This window comes from Corylus avellana, chromosome 4 (genome assembly GCF_965113065.1).
Source record: "Corylus avellana chromosome 4, dhCorAvel1.hap1.2, whole genome shotgun sequence".
Classification (NCBI taxonomy): domain Eukaryota; kingdom Viridiplantae; phylum Streptophyta; class Magnoliopsida; order Fagales; family Betulaceae; genus Corylus; species Corylus avellana.
Window position 1 is genome coordinate 25,477,755 of NC_142493.1, and position 20,400 is coordinate 25,498,154.

General features: G+C 32.5%; 1 protein-coding gene across 1 annotated transcript; it reads left to right on the forward strand.

The window, feature by feature from the left end:
* The first annotated feature begins 6,512 nt into the window (after positions 1-6,512).
* LOC132180109 (histone acetyltransferase subunit NuA4-domain protein) lies at positions 6,513-11,019 on the forward strand. Its single transcript, XM_059592964.2, has 7 exons — positions 6,513-6,793; positions 7,024-7,118; positions 7,428-7,528; positions 8,862-8,931; positions 10,130-10,157; positions 10,264-10,324; positions 10,472-11,019. Exons 1-7 carry the CDS (start codon positions 6,781-6,783, stop codon positions 10,572-10,574), a joined length of 471 nt encoding a protein of 156 aa, XP_059448947.2. The 5' UTR covers positions 6,513-6,780; the 3' UTR covers positions 10,575-11,019.
* Positions 11,020-20,400: the final 9,381 nt, after the last annotated feature.

Consider the following 20,400-nt stretch of genomic DNA (forward strand, 5'->3'; position numbering starts at 1 on the left):
CCTGACAAGGACCGCCATTATCCCGTGGGGAAGCTAGTCTCGCAGTGATTATCTTTAAGGAAAAGTGCAAAATAAGTCCACGTTGTTTATTTTACTTCCAGATGAACTCCAATTTTTTTTTTTAAATATGCTAAATAAATAATTTATTTAGTTAAATTACATTCACTTACTTAATAGATTATTTTTTTTTTTTTTGAAAGAGACTTATTTAATAGATTTTGATAATTTGAGTCACTAAAATTGTAATACATGTTTTATTTAAATTTGTGTCACATTAACGAAATATGTTAACTCAGTAAATGAAATTTGATTATAGATAATAAATCATTTTTTTTAGCACATCTCAACGACTTGTGAGTTTATTTTAATACCACATAAAGTTTTTTTTTTTTTTTTTTTTTTTTTTAAGAAAAAATTCATATCTCTTATATTCATAAAATCAATCGACACAGGCAGAAAACTCTGTCAAAACAATATCACTAGTACAAGGTAGAATTTCTCCTACCTAGGTTGTATCAATGTCATGTTTCACTGATGCCTTGGCTAAGCCATGGGTAGCATTATTTGATTCCCAATTAACATGTCGAATCTACCAATGGGAAATAGAATTTAAAACCATAAGAATGTCATCAACAATTTGACCATATCTGCTGTCATTACGTGCTCTAGCTTAGACTGCATCAGTAACATTCTTTGCATCTCCTTCTAGAATGATAGACTGGAAACCCTTTCCAAGACTGAAGCTCACTGCAATGAAAGCAGCCATCATCTCTGCTGCAGTAGGTTCCAAGAAACCCCTCTTCATCACACTTGTAGTTGCTAGGACGTGTCCCATATAATCACGGACCACTCTGCCAAAACCCACACAACCCTTATTTGAATCTAAAGCCGCATCACAGTTCACTTTGAACACCTGTCAGTTCCATTTGTGTTGCAGCCCTGTATTCTTCTAAATTCCTGGTCGAACCACTCACTATTAAATCCGGGTGTGTGAATAAGCCATTATTTACCCAATCTGATGCAGCGTGACTAAGTACGATGCAGTGAAAAACAACAATAAAACAACAGATAACTAATTATAGATCAATAATCTAAGAATTCTTCTTGAAAAACTAGATACTCTCTACGTTTTGAAAAAAAAAAAAGGAGAATAAACTCAACTCTGAGCATTCTCATTAATCAAAATCAATAATAAATAATAATTGTTTTCTCTAGAGGCTATAAGTATATATTTATAGCCTAAAACCCTAAACTTAATAAAATACAACATAAATACCCTAAACCTAATAAAATAACGAAATAAAGACTTCCAAAACCCGAACCCTAATAAAATAACAACATAAAGTCAACTAGAAAATAATAAAATGTGAAAAATAACATAATTCCCCCCATGTGCACTCGAGCACAGTTACGGGTGCGATCAAGCGCAGGTGGGCGCTCGATCGCAGGATCGAGCGCAGTACCAGGGGGTCTTTCGAACAGGATCTGCATCTTTCTGATCTGCATCATTCTCCCCACGTTGGAGAGAATTCGTCCTTGAATTCGGCCAGTTCTTTCCACGGTCCTTCAGATGTCCAGTCAACTCATTCCACTCGCCCTTCCTCAAAATCAAAATAAGGCAACACGCCAAAATAAATGTGACGCTTCTCATCATCGAAATACCTTAATGGTTGTCATGAAAGCCCCACACACCACTTGGCAATACTTCAGTTTTGCCGTTCTTCTCTCGTTCCTTCTCCCTTTCACGTGCCATGAAGATACTCAAGGACGGGTCAACCGTTATTTCCCTTGTGAACATATAATTCTCCTTATCCACATAGAACTCATCACAATTGTTGTTAGGAGAATTTAAAATACTTTCAACACCAATGAAATCAACATAATCAACCCCTTCATCATTATAATTAGGCACTTTACCTAAAAAGTCTTCATCAACCTCTTCATAATTGTCGATGTCACCCGTGGGCTCTTCCTCTTCCAATTGATCATCTTCGTGGTAGAGGCCGCCAAACATGGGAGAAAAACTATTTTCTTTGTACTCTTCCTCTTGGTCATCTTCTTCGGGGTAGAGGCCGCAAAGCATGGGAGAAAATCCATCATCTTCGTACTTGTCCTCTAGGTCGGATGCCAAAGGTCCTTCAATCGGTTCTTCCTCATTGACATCGTCTTCATAGGTTGGTGGGGGATCCCAATCCACAAATCCTTGTGAAAGATCTACAACATCTTAATGTCTGAACTTTTTATCAATGAATTCGGATTCCTGAAACTTTTCATCCACAAATTTTTTTTTCTCCTCCACAAAATATGGATTCGGTTTATGGATTTGTGGTTGGCAAGTAGTGGTCCAATTGCCCTGTCGTGGACTCTTCGCCTCACTCCATGTTTCCCTAAATACCTTTTTTTGTAGGAATTTTCTATTTTATTTGTCATAGTCATAGACCCTTGTTTCCAATTTTGTGACTTTTGACCCATGGTATAACTATGGGGCAAGAAAGCGACCCGTATATATTTTAATAGTTTCTCACAACTATTGATCTTCAATTTGCCTTCCCGCTTCCTAGTTTTCTTCAGTTGTTGCCACCACGCACCAACTCTTCCCCGGAATGTATGTACCACCAAAGAGACTTGTTGTTCATTGGGCACCCCATTAAATTCAAAAAACTCTTCAACAGTCAACACCCAATCCAAAAATTTGTCGGGTTCTAGATCCCCGTCGAATTTTGGAATTTTGAGTTCAAATCTACTTACCCGCCGATTGGCGCACAAGGTGCTAACGTCCGTGCGTTTGGCGCTCCGCAAACGGGTTTTTAGATCTGTTCCCATGTTGACCACACAAGTTGGATAATTGGGTAGTGAGGTCTTCAATTTGATCCATCATAGTCCTGAATCGATCATTCGTGTGTTGCCAATGTTCAGCAATAGATTTGCCTTCCGCCTCCGTGAATCGCGGTCTTGGTTGACGATGACAATTGTTCGGCCCACCACTCATGTGTCTCAAACGAATCGCCGATTGCTCCTTACGTGCTGTCTCTGTGCGCACGTACACTTCGTTCATGGCTGCAAAGCGATTGCTCCTCCCCATTCATGGAAAGTAACTAAACTCTGATACCAATTAATGCAGCGTGACTAAGTAGGCTTCAACGAAGAACAATAATAAAGCAGCGGATAACTAATTCTAGATCTTGAGTCAATCAATAATCTAAGAATTTTTCTTGAAAAACTAGATACTCTCTAGGTTTTGAAGGAAAAGATGAATAAACTCAACTCTAAGTATTCTCATTAATCAAAATCAATAATAAACAACAATTGTTTTCTCTAGAGGCTATAAGCATATATTTATAGCCTAAAACCCTTAACCTAATAAAATATGACATAAATACGCTCAAAACCCTAAACCTAATAAAATAACGAAATAAAGTTTTCAAAACCGTAACCCTAATAAAATAACAACATAAAGTCGGCTAGAAAATAATAAAATGTGGAAAATAACATAATTCACCCCGTGTGCGCTCGAGCGCAGTTACGAGTGTGATCGAGCGCAGGTGGGTGCTCAATCGTGCGCTCGATCGCAGGATCAAGCGCAATACCAGGGGGTCTTTCAAACAGGATCTGCATCACAATCATTCCATCGCAGCCATATTTTGTGTGATATTTCAACAAACAAGCAGACCACTTCTCTGTCACAGTCTTGGAAAAAACCTTCCTCTACTTGGATAAATTCAGGCCCATGTGAAACCCTTTTTTGAAAGACCCGTAAGCTAGCCCCCCAAACGTCCTTTGCAAAAGGAAAATTCCATAGAATATGAAAAGAGGTTTCCGGTTCCAGTCCACAAATTGGGCACAGTAGGTCTTGAACTATCTTCCGTCTGACGAGATTATCCTTTGTAGGTAAAATATTTTGACATGCTCTCCATATAAAGTTTTTCCCCACATTCAGAATTTGTAACATCCAAATACCACTCCAGATTGCACTAATATCCTTCCTAAAGGAACTCTCTGGACACTGACCATCTTCTTTCTCTTTTGCAAGATGATAAGCACTCCTCACCGAAAACACACTATTAAGAGTTCCCCTCCAGATCTGTACGTCAGGTCTATTGGTATTGCTCACTGGAATGGATTGAATAGTTACTGCTTTAGTGGCATTAAAAATGTTCTCAATTAAGAATGTATTCCACCAATGAATGTCTTGATCAATTAATTCTCGCACCGTTGCTTCCCTAGACAAAATCTTTGGTGGGGATTGAATCATGAATGTAGATGGAGGAGGAATCCATCTATCCCCCCAAATTTTAACACTTCCCCCATCTCCAATCTTCCAAATTAATCCATCCTGAACAATTTCACTCACTCCATGAATACTTCTCCAAGCAAAAGAGGGCTTACTTCCCAGTTGAGCACCCAATTGTAAGCCATTTGGGTAATATTTTGCTTGTATGATTTTTGAAGCCAGACTCTCCTTCGTGTTCCACAATCTCCAAAATTGCTTAGCCAATAGAGCACGGTTGAAACATTTGAGATCACGAAAACCCATCCCACCTTTCTCTTTAGAAACACCCATCCGCCCCCAACTCATCCAATGAAAACGCTTCTCATTTTCTTTGTGTCCCCACCAAAACTTCTGCATCATAGAGTTGAGATCATAACAAAGTGTTTTTGGTAAAGAAAAAAACACTCATGCTAAATGTGGGGATGACTTAGATTACCGCCTTCAAGAGGATCTCTTTACCTGCTTGAGATAAAAATTTAAGCTTCCAATCTTGTAGTCGCTTTCAAACCCTATCCTTTATGTGGTATTGTTGGAAAGTCGAGAACAACACCACATAAAGTTAATTGTAAATCAAATAAAATAACACGAATTGATTTACATTTTTCCTTTATCTTTATTTCAATCAAATATAAAATATTTTATTTTGAATTTGATTTAGGTGCCATAAAAAAATTACAGGGTTGAAGTTTTTTCAACGATTTATGTTTGATTTCACATTATTTTTTTTAATAAAAACTTGAAATAAAATCTTGAATGAGAAAAAAAGTAAGGACAAAAATTAGCTACAAACTGATTTGTAGCTAATTCATACAAATTAATTTAATAAAGTGACATGTATCTCATAACTATTAAAAAATGTGAGAATCATATGTTATTTAAAAAGCATGTGTTTCTCACATGCTAAGGGACACATGATACTTTATTAGAGTGGTTTGTATGAATTAATTACAAACCAGTTTGTAGTTAATTTTTGTTAAAAAGTAATATGTTGTAATGTTTTTTCTTACAACTTAAGCTGAATTCATTTATTTCATGGCCAAATTTGAAATTGGTGCATATAACAATTTATAGTGTATATGAAATTAATGTTGATATTTTTTTTTAACAATCTAGAGTTTGTTTTGTGTTTCAAATTTGCAGGCCGAAAATTAAAGTATGTTTTCAAAAAAAATTGGGAAAAGTGTTTTATTTGGAAGTGCATTTTTTTTTTTAAATGGCCGTTTTTTAAACGTGAAAAATATAAATTTTCAATTAGCAAGCTATGGGTAAATAAAACACACGATTTTAAAAGTCAACCTACTATTTTACCAAACGTTTAATTATATTTTAAATCGCACATTTTAAAATTATTATTTTATAAATAGCAGGTTTTATCTCTAAGGGGTAGCTCAATCGGCTAAGAATAATGCTTCATGAAGTGAATGTTACTAGTTCAAATCCCGCCCACCCTTCCTTCCTCTTCTGCGAACATATCAAAAAAAAAAAAAAGTTTTTGATATCGCAAAATGAAATAGATCTTTAGTGGATAAGAACTCTAGAGTCTAGAGGTGAAAATGTGGATGCGGATAATAACAATATCCGCATCCACATCCACAAAATACGAATAATGATTTTTGATATCTACATTACGTGATTATTATCCGCATTCGTGCCGTTAATGTGACGGATATTATCCGTTATCCGCATTTGAGGTAATGAACATTTTAGATATTGAAGTTGTTATTCACTAATTATTGCTTATAGTAAATACAAAAAAGAATACATTATTTATACTTGAACACTATTATTCAGATTACACTTGCTAATCATTTTGCCAATAAATTTTCATCGTATATATTATTTAATATTTAGCTTATAGTAAATCTATAGTTGGTGAAGAAAAAAAAATATTTTAAATAATAGTAATAATAATAATAATAATAAATTAAGAACATATAAGACAATTAAATCGGAACAAATAAGAAGACTTTCCTAAAATTGAAATCCAACAACATTACAAATCCATCAAATATAAAATACATAAATTAAAAAACATTAAATATAATATATATGTATATATATAAAACATATAAAGGAATGCAATATATGCATTTGCATCTGTATTTGCATCCGCATATGTAAATACAGGCGGTTATTATCTACTCACATTTTCACCCCTACTATAGACAATTACTTACTCTAGACAATTACTTTCGCTCAAATTGCTTATTTGGATAAAGAATGTGAAGAATCCCATATTGAATCTACCGACAATTGAAAATTGATATGAACCCCATATAACATCTCTAAAGTTATCTGCAATTCAGACTCTCAATCCTAATCCAGCTTTAGTAGTGTCACGTTTGGTTGTGTTCTGCATGGACCACATCTCTGAGAGCTTAGAAAGAAGAAAAATAAAAGAAGGAAAGTTATTGTCCAAGGGCTGCAAGCATTTGTAGAAACAGGGATTTTAAAGAGGAATTTCCAACGTTTAAATTACGCTTTTTCAGGATTTTAAATCTCGCGCGAAAATGGAATCTGATGGTAATTTGTGAATCTTTCACTTTAAACCCTATTTCCTCTCTTTCCCTTTTCCCAAAAATCTGAATAAAATAAAAGAGAATCTCTTTCAAGATTACAACTTTACCATTTTCGGCCGCTGATTCTCTCAGAAATCGAGCAGAATATGCGAGAAAGCGATTTTTTTTTTTTTTTCCTTTCCTTCTTGGTGTTTGGAATTCTCTGAATTTGTGTTCCGCGTGATGTTTTCTTAGGGCGAAGAGGTTCCACAAATCCCACGGCCATGCTCCAATCTCTCTTGGGCAGGAGAGAAAAGCTTCAAGAAGAACTCAGTAACATCGAAAAGCAGGTAATTTGACTCTGGTTAGTAAGAAAACAAAGCTAAAGAAAAAAGAACATGTGAAGAATGTAATTTTTTCTTATGCTTTCTCAGTTTCTCTTGTTTGTCTCTTGAAAAAATGCACAATTTAACTGAACGAAGTGAAATATTTGTCTTAATCCAATTGTTTCATTTGCTTTCTTTTTCGTTAATAATTAATGGTGTTGGATTATTACTTTATTCAGTTTGCCCATTTATTGCAATTATCCATATTCATGTATTCTTTGTTAGTACAACTTCTTGAGCTAAGCTGAAGCTTACTCATGTTATCAAATATAGGTTTTTGAGTTAGAGACGAGCTATTTGCAAGATTCAAGCAATTTCGGGAATGCCTTGAAAGGTTTTGAAGGGTTTCTTTCTTCATCCAAGAGCACAACAAAGTAACTGACTTCTATACACATTGATTCCTTGCCGTGTGAATATATGTCCCTTTTTTTCTTTTTTCTTTTTCTCCGCATGGTGGTTTTACTGTGAAATATATGTTTTTCTTTTCTTGTTGTTTAGTCAATGAGTTGAGTATATTTGCATGGAAAAGTCACAATTTTATGAGTGCAAATGATGCGTGGAGATTGCAAATTGCTCCACGCTACGTTGCTTGTAGCATCTAGTAGTCTTATTAGACATGGAAGCACCAATTAATAATTACAAATCATCCTTATCGGATTCTATGAATTTCTGGTTTAATTGAATTTTCCAATATCGAACTGATCAAGAATGCAACTTACAATGAGTTCAGGATATCATTGTAAATTGTGTTCTTAACTCGTGGTAAGTTGCATTCTTGATCAGTTTGATATTGGTAATTTAGTTAAACCAGAAATTAATCTAGTCAACAGTTTGATATTGGTGAAACGATTCAAATGTTCTCATTGTTACAAAGTCTATATTGTAGCATAGCCTTTTATTTTTATCCTCCCTTTTCTTTCCTCGTTAACTGTCTTAAAAAACTGGTGTACTATTATTCATTAAAAAAAAACTGGTGTACTACGCATGTTAAATTTAGATTTAACATCAGGATAGAACTCCATTGTTAAGTAAGGTTCCAGTGGCTCTTTTCTTTCTTTTTCTTTAGGTAGAGGGAGGGGGGGAATGTTCTCTGACACCCGTGTAAAGTCTAGATTGAATGTCAGAAAGGAACTTCATTGTTAATAGAAAGGTCAAGAAAATTTGGAAAGATAACTGGTAGATGGTTAAACTTCATTCAGAAATCCTTTTGGATGAAGTTTCTAAAAGCATTCATGTCTTCTTGAAGGGAGGGAACTGCTGAACAGATAAAAAAAAAAGGGATCATAGTTGGTCAATGAACAAGAGCATTTGGATATTCTGAGTTTGATTTATTATGATGTCAAATGTAATATGAATCTGAATTTTTTACGTTATTTAAAATAGATAATTGGGAGCATCTTAAATTTCCTGCTTTTTGATTGATTATTTCTGAAACTTATTATGATTTTGCAATTAATGTGGTGCCTTTTGTTTTCTTGCCGAAATCAGTATTTATAAGAAACTTAAATATCATGACTATTGAGTATTGACTTGATTTATTAATTTCAATCATATTAAGAAGATGGTGTTGGTGCTTATGTAGAAGGTATTCTTACATAGTATATGTTGTTGTGATACCTCCTGTAAATAAATCTAAATGTGAGATGTTCAAGTGTGACTGTTGGCTAGATTTTTGTGACCAAATTATGTTTCAAACTGTTCCTGCAGCTTAAAGAGGTCCAGGAAATTCCAGCCTGAAGATAGAATCTTCTCATTGTCTTCAGTTACCTCACCTACAGTATGTACTAAATTTCACATTATATTTTGATGAAACTTCTGCATGATCATACAGAATTATCTTGTAGTTTGTGCTAGAAACTATGTTAGACTGATGCCCGATGGTTTTGTGCACCTATAACCTCCACAAATTGCTGTGTGAATTGACCCTTAGAAATGGAGTGGGATTGCACTCAAGGCATATACAGCTGATATTGGTTGATGATACATGAAAGATAAAAATTGATTTGATTCACCGTAAAAGCAAAGCAATGCTGTTAGGATCCAGTAATCGTAATTATTTTGCCTAGGTGCCTATGGTAGGAATAAACTGGTTATGGCTATAATTCCGTTGGGTTGGGTTAGATTGAAGGTGATTTAAAGGCCCTCGGGTTGGTTGTTGTAGTTCGGAACTTTATTTTTGTCTTTCTAAATGCTGTGTGCCCTTTATCGTTGTTGATAAGATGTGCCTTTGACGATGCTTTACAAAATATGCCTTAAAGGCATTGAAAGTGAAATCATTCTCTGGTTCAGAATAATGGGGAAAAAAGAAAAATAGGAAAGGGGTTGGGGGTTGCCCAATAATTGGATTGCATCTTGAAAACTTACATTCAAATAGAGCCAGAGATTGAAGAAATAGTTTTGAAGTGAAAATTCTGATTTAGACCCCAAGTTGTTAAAAAGAAGATTACCAGAAAAAATATTGATAAACTTGATTTTTTCATGTCTTAGACCGACGTTTACACCGACTTAATTCTTAACTTAAACTTGAACATTATAACCCAGAAACCATGTTTTGACACATAAATTTGGCTACGCAAAAATAAAACCTAACAGAAAGCAAGGTCTCATTAGAAATATTTTAATTGATGTGTTAAAACTTTCTTCATTATTATCCTACTCACTTTGGGAACCTGTGCTCATAAATTTACTGAAAGAGCATAAAACTTAATTGGGAAACACCATGGGAAATTTTGTAAGTACAAAATGGTGCTGACGCTGCAACCTAGATGTATCATATGAATTCTTTTGCTTCCCTCTTTCTTTCTCTTAAAAAATGTGTCCCTTTTACTGCTATGTCATGTTTATGCAACCCTGTTCTTCTGTTTTCTACCAAAAGCTAACAATGCGAAATGGTCATAATGAGGCTGCATCTCACGTGGTTGAGATATATCCAGATTTAAGAGGACTGATTTCTTCACTTGTTTGTTTATGTTTAGGCTGAAGAACTTGGACTTGGTCGCGATGGTGAGCCCATATTGATTATTTTACAAATATTATTTCCCTTGACGATTATAGGTTGAAAAGTCCACTTTTGGCTTGTCATGTTTCCTCCTTTTTCTGTTCATTGTAGATGGAAGATCTGATTTTGGTCCAGGTCGGTCTAAGGGTGGAGGCTTACCCACCAATGGGCAGTAAGTGCTCATTTCCATCTCAATTGATTGAAGTACTGAAGAAAAGTTTGCCATAGATGTTTAAGCAACAAAATAATTAAGTTGAATTTTACATTCATAGAAAATTGTTGTGCATCTTACATTTCATTATACCAAACCATGTTTTAGGGCAAAACCAAAGAAGGGAAGAACAGCGTCCAGAGATGCAAAGAGAATAAGGCCATCAAGTGAACAAGATTTTGATGATGAAGATGATCCTGATTTGAGATGACCTGCATTCGTTGGAGGGCTTGCGATGTAAACATTCGATGTAATTTCAGGTTATTAGAGTTAGAGGATAAACTGTGTTGTATTGTAGCCTAGGACTAGGAAGTTTCTCTTTAGGTCATGATGGCTAGGTTCCTTAGGATTGGCAATGTTGCATTATTAGCTTGTCATAAGCAATGAAATGCCGTCCTTAATTTACCTAATAATCTTTTTCACCTTAGGGTTCTTATCCACTTCTGTTCCTCTTCCAATTGTGTTGTAACTGTATTGTTATTGTTAGTATTAGGAAAAGAGAAAAAGAGTGATTTGTAATTGAGAGTTTTAATCTTTGGCCATTGGCAAGAATCTTTTCATAGTATAATTGACATGATTGGCTCCTGTAAGGCTGTAACACTTTTGCTCAGGTTATGCAATTTTTTCTGTAAGTTATCTTTGGCTAGGCCATGTTATTTGAATGCTCTCTCTCTCTCTCTCTCTTCTTTGATTGCGCATCATGGTTCTTGGTTGGATCAATTGAAAATTTCAGAGTTAAGGTAGGCAACCTAATTGAGGAAGGTGTTATGTACAATTTTTTTTGTCATTTTTAACCGGCTTGACATATGCAGAAAGTTGAAAGTTTGCAGGTTGTTGTGTTCATGTTGAAAAGGTCTTGGTTCTGTGGTGAAAAACAAGGTAACATCTTCAACAAAGAATCACTTCTGATGACTATGTACACTTGAATAAAATATTTCTTTCTTTCAACCTTCGTCTTCCCCAATTTTGCACAGAAAAACAGTAAATTAATCATTGGCTCTGACCTGTTAAAAAGAAAAAAAAAAAAAGAAAAAAGAAAAAAGAAAGACAATTGCACCATTGCGGCCATGGATGGGGCTGGGTCTTTGTGTTGGATCATTTCAAGCTTAGAACAGGCCCCAACCCTTGCTATAAACCCCATTAGTTAATCAAATTTTATAGTCATAATTAAACTTGTTAGACTTCATGGGCTCGCCTCTTTCTAAATTAGAAGCCTTCAATCTACCAATTCAAACTAACATTTGCTTCTCTTTTGTCAATTCAGTTCACTGGTAAAGTCTTCAGCCATTATCCAAAGTCAGAATGGAATGAACCTTCCTATTATTTAATTTGGTGACAACACATATAATTCTCTCATGAAGTTAAATCAAAATTTTTAAAATACCCCCAGTGTTCTTTAGGGTGGCCAATGGCCAGTTACTCCTATAATGTTTCAATTTTTTTTTTTTTTTTTTTTTTTTTTTTTTTTTTTTTTAAGTTTGTAGAAAAAAAAATGATGGTATTTTTTTTTTTTTTTTTTTGAAAATTCATTTTGTTTCTCAAGGAATAGCTATTTTTTTTTTTTTGTAGAAAAATTCATTATATATATATATAGGAGTCTATTATAGCTAGATACCAAAAGTACCCTAATTTTGTTTCGGATGAAATTCCTTGTACACTACGTAACTAGAGATTTGGTAAGACATTTCGCCTAGACCTAAACAGAATATTGTGTTATTGTATTTATATGATCGAGTACAATCGATGATATATACACGTTTGTTTTGTAACCTACGATTCAAACTTCACATGATATATCTGTTAAGTTACAATTAATTTACAATATTTTGAACTCTTCTACATGTGACAGAAGTAATTAATGTAAAGATATATAAGTTAGAAGTTGTATTATAGAAGATTTCTATTAAATAAGGATTAGATGATCTTATTCTAATTGTATAAATTTTGGGTAGAATTTATCATTGAAAATCGGCTTGTAAGGGAGCGGTTGCAAAGAGCTTATATATATATATATATATATATATATATATATATATATATACACATAGTTAAGATTGTAGTCAAGTGATCATGTGCATACCTGCACTGCATGAAATACTTAAGATCATAACATACTCTTATGCTTTGCATGCAACTCAAGTCCATGACAATTTACTCTATTGACACTATCCTGATGATATTCAATTTCTTTTTTGGTGGCTTTACTCACCTATATAGTATTCAATGAGTTGTTACGTGAATAATTCTTAAGCACGTAATGGAAAAAATTGATTAAAATTGGGTAATTAATTAGATATGTTTTTAGAGAGAACTTGAACAAAATAAACTTCTTTGATTATTTTTATTAAAATTAAACAAGCTTTATATAGATCGACTTTCAAACTGATGAGGTAAGTAATATTGGAACTAATGATAATTAAATAATAAACCAATATAAATTAATCTTAAAATAAGAATCCTTATTTAATAGAATTATATTCTAATACAACTTCTAACTTATCTCCTCACTATTGATTGGATGAGTAATTGTGTCATTTGGCTTTGAATGACACGAGTACTTAATTTATCTTTGAATTGCTCACCCCTCTATCACTGTCATCTCTCTAATATATAGTATCCATTTTGGGATAATGAAGAATAGTCAAGAGAACGATTGAACTCAATGCTAACCACTGAATCCTATGGAACTCGTCACCCTGCACGTCACTAGAGCACCACGTACGACCCTAGCTTGGTGGTGTGTTTATACTGCAGTTGACCAGGGGAACACCATTGATGTTGATTGGACATGCTTGCTTGCAATCTGAAAGGATAAATTGATCTTGGTAATATGTTTCAAATGCAATCTGCGTGCTGCGCGCTGACTAAATCATTCAATCCATAGAAAAATATTTACTTTAATTAATATACCTTTAATATATTGTTACTTTGCGTGTCCAAAAAGAAGGTACAATCAGTCATAAACATGACCTAATAACCATAGGTATAAATTTTTGATTCATTCTCTTGTTTGGGATTCAAGTTTAGTTGGCTTTGGGAATCATTCTCTTGTTTGTTTTTCTTTTCCTACACAGTACCTAAGGCGAATAGGTAAAAGGAGAGTACTGACACTAGAGCTAAATATATAGAAAGTGATGGTTATAAGCAGAACCAACAAAAAAACTCGGTTCAGGCAATTGCTGGTTGGAGAAAGACCCGTGGAGCTTATAAACACATCCATTTTCCGCTCTAGAAATTATTCAAATTTTAGTAATTTTGATGTAGTTAGGGAGCTATTTTCATGTACCGTTGTTGGAACTGGAAAATATAAACTAAATGAGAAAGAGGGAAAATTGCAAAGGATGCACTCTTGGAAGTACCTCTTATATAAAATCCGAAGTAAATCCAAAGATATTCCTCTAAAAAGCAAATTAAGGGGTACTTGCCCTGAGAGGATCAATTTGACGGTAATCTTGAAAAGATTATAATCTTCCTTAATCAAGAAGACATTAATGCATGTGACCATGCTTTAAGATTAGCGACGAATTATAAGCAATTGACACTTTTTTCCTTGGACTGCAAGGAGTAGAGGAAATTGCATTCATGCCTAACAGTGACAGATACATATATATTAACAAATAAGATATAAATTAATTAAGTTGGAATCCCTTGTAATCCCTTTCCTCATTTGAATTGGAAAAAAATAATTAAAGAAGATATAACCTTGGTGGAGATTGGAGAATATATAATTATATATATAGCATTATCAATTGTTGAACATTGACTAATTATGCACAAACTAGTCAATGATTATGAAAGCAAAACAAACCCTAGCTAATTTAATATACACTTGTAATATTTTATGAGGTTATTATCGTGATCGAGTCCTACATGTTACGAGACAACATTAAATGAATGGGTACAAACCCCGAAAGAGTTAAGTTTGCTCAGAAAACAACATAACCTAGTCAGAGCTATACTTCTCTAGTCAAAGCTCCTTAATATTAATATTATTTTCATTGATCAGTAAAATCCCAATCGTGAGGCATTTGAAAAATTCAGAATAATTAATATTGTAAAGATTTTTTTAAATGTTGTTCTATCTATCCATATGGTGGACTAATTCTTATCTCCTTCACCCGACCCTCACCTCATTTTCACTGGTTTTTTTTTTTTTTTTTTTGAATAAGTCATAATTCATTAAAAAAATAACCCAAAAACAAGAAAATAAAATAAAAGAACAATGACACAGGCCGGGAGCATATCCGAGAGAAAAGTTCACATAGGAAGCGACAACAAATAATTAATCATTGCAAATTAATTAAGCTTGTTTAGATTCAATATTTGCAAAAGCATCATGCATTTCTTTTATATATTTATAACTCTTAAAATAAAGATTTTACGCATCAACAATATATATATGCATGCATGTACGAAGCAGAAAAATGCAACACGAAGCATAAAAGTAGACTTTTTCAGGAACCTAAAAATGGATATTTTGTTTGTCTTGTATGTCCTTGTTCTCTTCGATCGATCTCCTGTCTGTTGTTGGTACGTAAGGAATATTTAAAAAAAAAAAAAAAAAAAAAAAAAAAAAAAAAAGAAGAAGAAGAAGAAGAAGAAGAAGAAGAAAGAAAGAATGAATCTGATTTTTTTTTTTTTTTTTTTTTTTAAAACAAGATTAGGTGTAATATAATAGTGGAAACTCGTATTATTATCTAAAAGAACCATTCAGTGACTCGAATTAATTTGGTTGTATTATTTATTATATATTTATTATAAGTAACGTATGCCATGCAGATTTAACCATTAATTGATCGTCGCCCACGAAAATTGACTTTGACCGGTATGCAATACTTATACCATTTCCTTAATGTTTCGTAACCAATCGTTGCATTGACTTGACCCGACAACTCACGTGCATCGGTTGATCTTGAGAATCAAATAACAGTTTAAGAAGAACAAGCACCAACTTTTTCTTTGTTTGTTTCAGACAGGCGCAATTATTTTGTATGGTAGATAAAATAAAACTATAGAACATACATTTTTTTTTTTTTAAAAAAAAGGATTAATGGGTCGAAAAAACCGAATTAGTGCCAGACTGGATTGTAGAGTAGCTGAATAGAATCATGTAAAATAACTTCCTGGAGATCCCCTCAACTCAAGGGAGACTTTTTTTTTTTTAGAAAAAAAATCATAGTTGAGATAGTATATATATATACAGCGACTTCAGAACAACAGGAAACCAAAAAAAACAGGAGGAACAACAAAAATAATAGAAAATGAAAAAACAGAACAAGAATATTACCAGAAAATATATATTACAGTGAAAGAGAGACACAATTTACAAAGGAGAGGATCTTTTCCGCTTTTAAGGTGGAGATCCAATTGTTTCTGCATTTAAATATGATTTTCTATTCCAAATGCTATTTGATTATAGCTATATTCTTATAAAAATGAGTGAGTTAAAGTAACAATTACACTCTTTGATAAAAGTTTCAATCTGCATTCATGACCAATAAATCTAGAGTTAAAGCTCTAAGAAAATAGAGCATACTGCTCTAATGCATGATACAATGTCTCGTTTTGTATGGCAAATCTGCCATCTTTCTAGCTCACGAAGAACCCCTTTAGTATCTTCCACGATCTGTACCTGCTCAAATTTTGTACATTAGCTTTGATCGCATTAACAACTAGCAACAAAACACCCTTCAAGATAACATTATGTAGCTAGCCCCACCGGCCCCCACATGATCATGACAAAACTCGCGCGGCACCACTTTCAGCAACCACTGGTTTTGACACATATCCATACGTGTTACTTCTAGTTGCAATCACCTGGCCTGTCAATCTCTTGCTATGATACCAATTATATCCATACACCTGGTGGCAGAGTCTATGTCCACATCCTAGTTTATCTTGTAACATTCTTGCGACAAGCTATTCCATTTTAGAGTTACATCGGTCGCCTTGTGATTTTTAAAATTATAGTTGAATAGAAAAATAAAATAAAAAATGAATGTATAGCCCCTATTAGTGACTTTGTGTTAACATATTACCATAATAATGCACTTTTTTTAAAAAAAAAAAATTATTTTTTTATAAATATTTTGGTTTTGAGGGGGAGGTGGGTTTGAAAAGTTAGGCCTAAGTGGTACATTTTATTTTATTTTATTTTACCTCAAATGCTATAAGCAACCATTAGACCAAACATAACTCCAATAGCATCGATCGGTACATGGCAGTATGTGAGTGCGTGTGAACTAAAGATTTCCTTTTTTTTGGTCTATGAGCCACGCGAGCTTAGACCAAAAAGTAAACGTTTTTGGTCGTGAGGCTGACGAATGGCCAATTCATCCTTCGTACGCCACACTTGCATACCTATTAACGTAAATATCTATCGGCTAAGATTCTGACCACAAATTAAAGGAAAATGGTAAGCGTTTTTTTTTTTTTTTTTTTTTTTTTTTTTCACATGTGTATAGAAAAGAAGGATGGAGATTTGAATTACTGATTTCTATTTCATAAGACGTGATCTTTGGTCAATTGAGCTACTCGTTAGAGACAATGGTAAGCGTTCTTACGTTCTCTCGGTGTTTTTTTAGTTGTAGTTTGAATATTATTTTTTAAAAATTATATAAAAAAAATAGGGGTTATTTTTTTTTTTTTACTTTTTAAAAAATAATATCTACCTATGATTAAAAAAATATTAGGAAAACATCTAGCATTTTCCTAAATTAAATCATAATTGAAATTCTTAATTCCTACTGATTTCCTTGTTGATCGGAAAAATATTGCCTTCTCCTTTCGTATTATTATTATTTTAAAAATAAAAAATAAAAAATAAAAAATTAACAAATCAATTCAAAACACTCTAAACTACTTTAAAACAAGAAAATAAAAATTAAAGAATATTCTCTAAAAAGTATTAATAAACGAATTTCAAATCAATAATATAGTCATACAGTGATTATTCCTATTTAATTTTTTTGTGGAACTAGTCGGTAATCAATTTGCCACCAACGTGCTTTGAATTGAATGTGTGCTTGGATTGAAAATGTAAAATATATGGGTAAGTACTCAAGCATTTGAGATACTACCTAGTGAATGTTTTTCAACTAAAATAGTAGAAAATATCTGACTATGGATTTTTTCTTTTTGCATCATATTGAAAGTAGAGTAGACCAACCAACCAAATTAAGTGCCACGTCAAATTTATCGGCTGGTCCAGTAAAATAATGACAGGTCATGTTCATTGGCAGTCAATCTACCACGTGCAAATGTACAATTGTTGACTTGGCAACCAAATGGCATTAAAGAGAACATTGACAGGTCATGTTCATTTGGACTTTGCAACCAAATGTCACAAAAGAGTAGTTTAATCAGCTATAAATTATGTTTTATGATGCGATGGTTACTAGTTCAAATCTTTATTCTTATTTGAATATATAAAAAAAGAGAACAATAGTCAAAGCCCCTAAAATTGACTACGGATCGAGCACCTTCCCAAAGGTTTGCAAATTACAATAAAAAATATTTAAATAAAAAAGTGAAAGTAAATAATTAAAATGGTAAGTTCATTAAGTTGGATGTGACTACTTTAAAAAAAAATTAAAAAAAAAAAACCATTTAACAAAAATAGAAAAGTGAAAGTAAATAATTAAAATGATAAGTTGGATGTGACTACTTTAAAAAAAAAAAAAAATTAAAAAATCATTTAACTAAATTTTAACTTAACATTTGATGCAATAATGTGAATGCTAATAACCGACCAAACAATATGGTTAGATTGGGTGAGGTGTGAGAAATTCATCTATTCCTATCATATTAAGCTTTTAGAATAAATAGTAATTTAACAACTTTATTTCTTTCTTTTTTTTAATTGATTTGTTGACTTTTATTTATTCTCTTTTGCAATTTGTTGTGGCCATTGAGACCATAGAGCTAGAACCTGTTTTGGATTGCGTTTAAAAAATAGAGTTTTTAAGTCAAAAAGAATTTTTTGGTAAAAGTTTCGTTTTTAAGCTTTTGCTAAAAGTGTTTTTTTAAAACCATTTTTAGACTTTTTGGACATTTAAAAGTGCTTTTAATTTTTTTACCAAATGAATACTTTTTTTTTTTTTTTTTTTTTTTCAAAAAGTACTTTTAACACTCAAAAAGTCTGTTGAAAAAAAAAAGAAGTATTCATTTGCTAAAAAAAAAATTAAAAGCGTTTTTAAGGGTCCAAAAAACCTAAATAGCCAAAAAGTACTTTTGACAAAAGCTTAAAAATAAAGCTTTTATCCAAAAAAATTTTTTGACTTAAAAGCTCTATCTCTCTAACAGACTTTTAACCTTTTTTTTGTTGTATTTTTTTTTTTTAAGTTTATTTTTAAAAAAATTATAAATTTGCGCACGCCTGTTTAAATGCCCCTCCTTTTACTTGATCAAGTCAAAATTAAAACTGTCATTTGTTATTTATTTTCTGTCCTTTTCGTTATGGTATTATATATACAAATATACGATAATTAAGCCCCACTTGCATAGTTTTTTATTTTTTTGAAATTCACTTGCAAAGTCTTGATCAATCATAAATGCATCGAAAGGACAACGAAGAATTTTCGGACCTTTGACATCACTTTGGGAATGGAACTCTCCTTTATTGATACCGGAAGAGTAGCTTACTTGTCTTTTATTTGTATCCTATTAAGAACGGTGTGATTAGTAAAATTATTATTAAGTTTGTGATTGATTATTATTAAATTTTGATTAAAAGGTGATTTTAATAGTCACATCTTTTTTAGTAGGACACAAATAGGCCACCTAAAATTACTCGAAGAATATAATTGCAACTATTTTCCATTAGTTATATTTTGTATTGGGATGAAACGGTTTTTTATTATTATTATTATTATTATTTTTTAAATTATGGTATATTTGTTAATGTGTTATGGGAGTATTTTTTATTTTTTGTTTGAAAGAGTGTTCTAATATTACATAAATGTAAAAATTGTTTTTAAAATTGATTTTTGGGAGGGTCCATATTTGAAAAATTTTTGTTTGTTTTTGTTTGTTTTTTTTTTTCATAGAATACACGTACCTGTTTTTTCAGAAACCCAAACAAATGTAAAGCTCTACTAGTAAAAAATAAAAATAAATAAATAAATAAAATAAATGAAAAATAAGAAGAGAAAAAATATTTTTAGCCCGGTGGCCGCCGCAACACAGTTACCCTAATTTTTTTTTAAAAAAATAATAAATTAGCTTTTAACTACGTAAAATTTAAGCACTTATTTTTTCAAATTGATACAAATTTATAAAAAGGGTCTATATTTTGAAAAATAATATTTCATTGTCTAAGTTGTTTGTAAATATATATTTATTATGACAAAAAAAAAAGAAAAAAAAAAGAAGAGATATATTTACAATCATGGCCTTTGCCAATTAATACATTCTTCTCCACTCATCACATTCACATGTGACCCATACATAATTAAAAGGGTAGACGAAATCGTGAGGAAAGAGCATGTGTATCATTGGTCAAACTACACCCATCCTTAATCTACGTACACAAATTCTCTGTAGAGCTAAACAACAGTATTCAACTATCGGATGCCACCCTGTTACATAAGGGAAAATTACTGTAGATGCCCATGCTACTCTAATCTATTATCAAATCACTCCCTAAATTTCAACTTCATCTAATCACCCCCAAAGGTATGCAACATTATGGAATCGTTCAATCGGTTAAATTCTTCAATGGTAAGTAATAACACATAGATTGATGGTTGGCATTCGGGGAGTAGAGTACTACTCAACAACCCTATGGGGTTGACAAATTAGCCCCAAGGTCCCAATTATGACCTTTAAGATGATCCAATCACCCCAACCACGTCCACCTCCTTTTTTGTACTTTTCATTTTTTTTAATCATCTTTTATAGGTTTTTAATCAAAATATATGAAACATGTATTCTGAAATTAGAAGTTCATATTTCTTTAATTATTCATATTATCTTTCATATAAACCAAAAAAAAAAAGAAAAAAAGAAAAAGGATTCTTATTAAAAAAATCTTATCA

Excerpts from the sequence above, each read along its gene's own strand:
- LOC132180109 (XM_059592964.2), top strand. Across the intron at positions 10,158-10,263 it reads ACTTGGACTTGGTCGCGATG|ATGGAAGATCTGATTTTGGT; the intron begins GTGAGCCCATAT and ends TGTTCATTGTAG. Across the intron at positions 10,325-10,471 it reads GGCTTACCCACCAATGGGCA|GGCAAAACCAAAGAAGGGAA; the intron begins GTAAGTGCTCAT and ends ACCATGTTTTAG.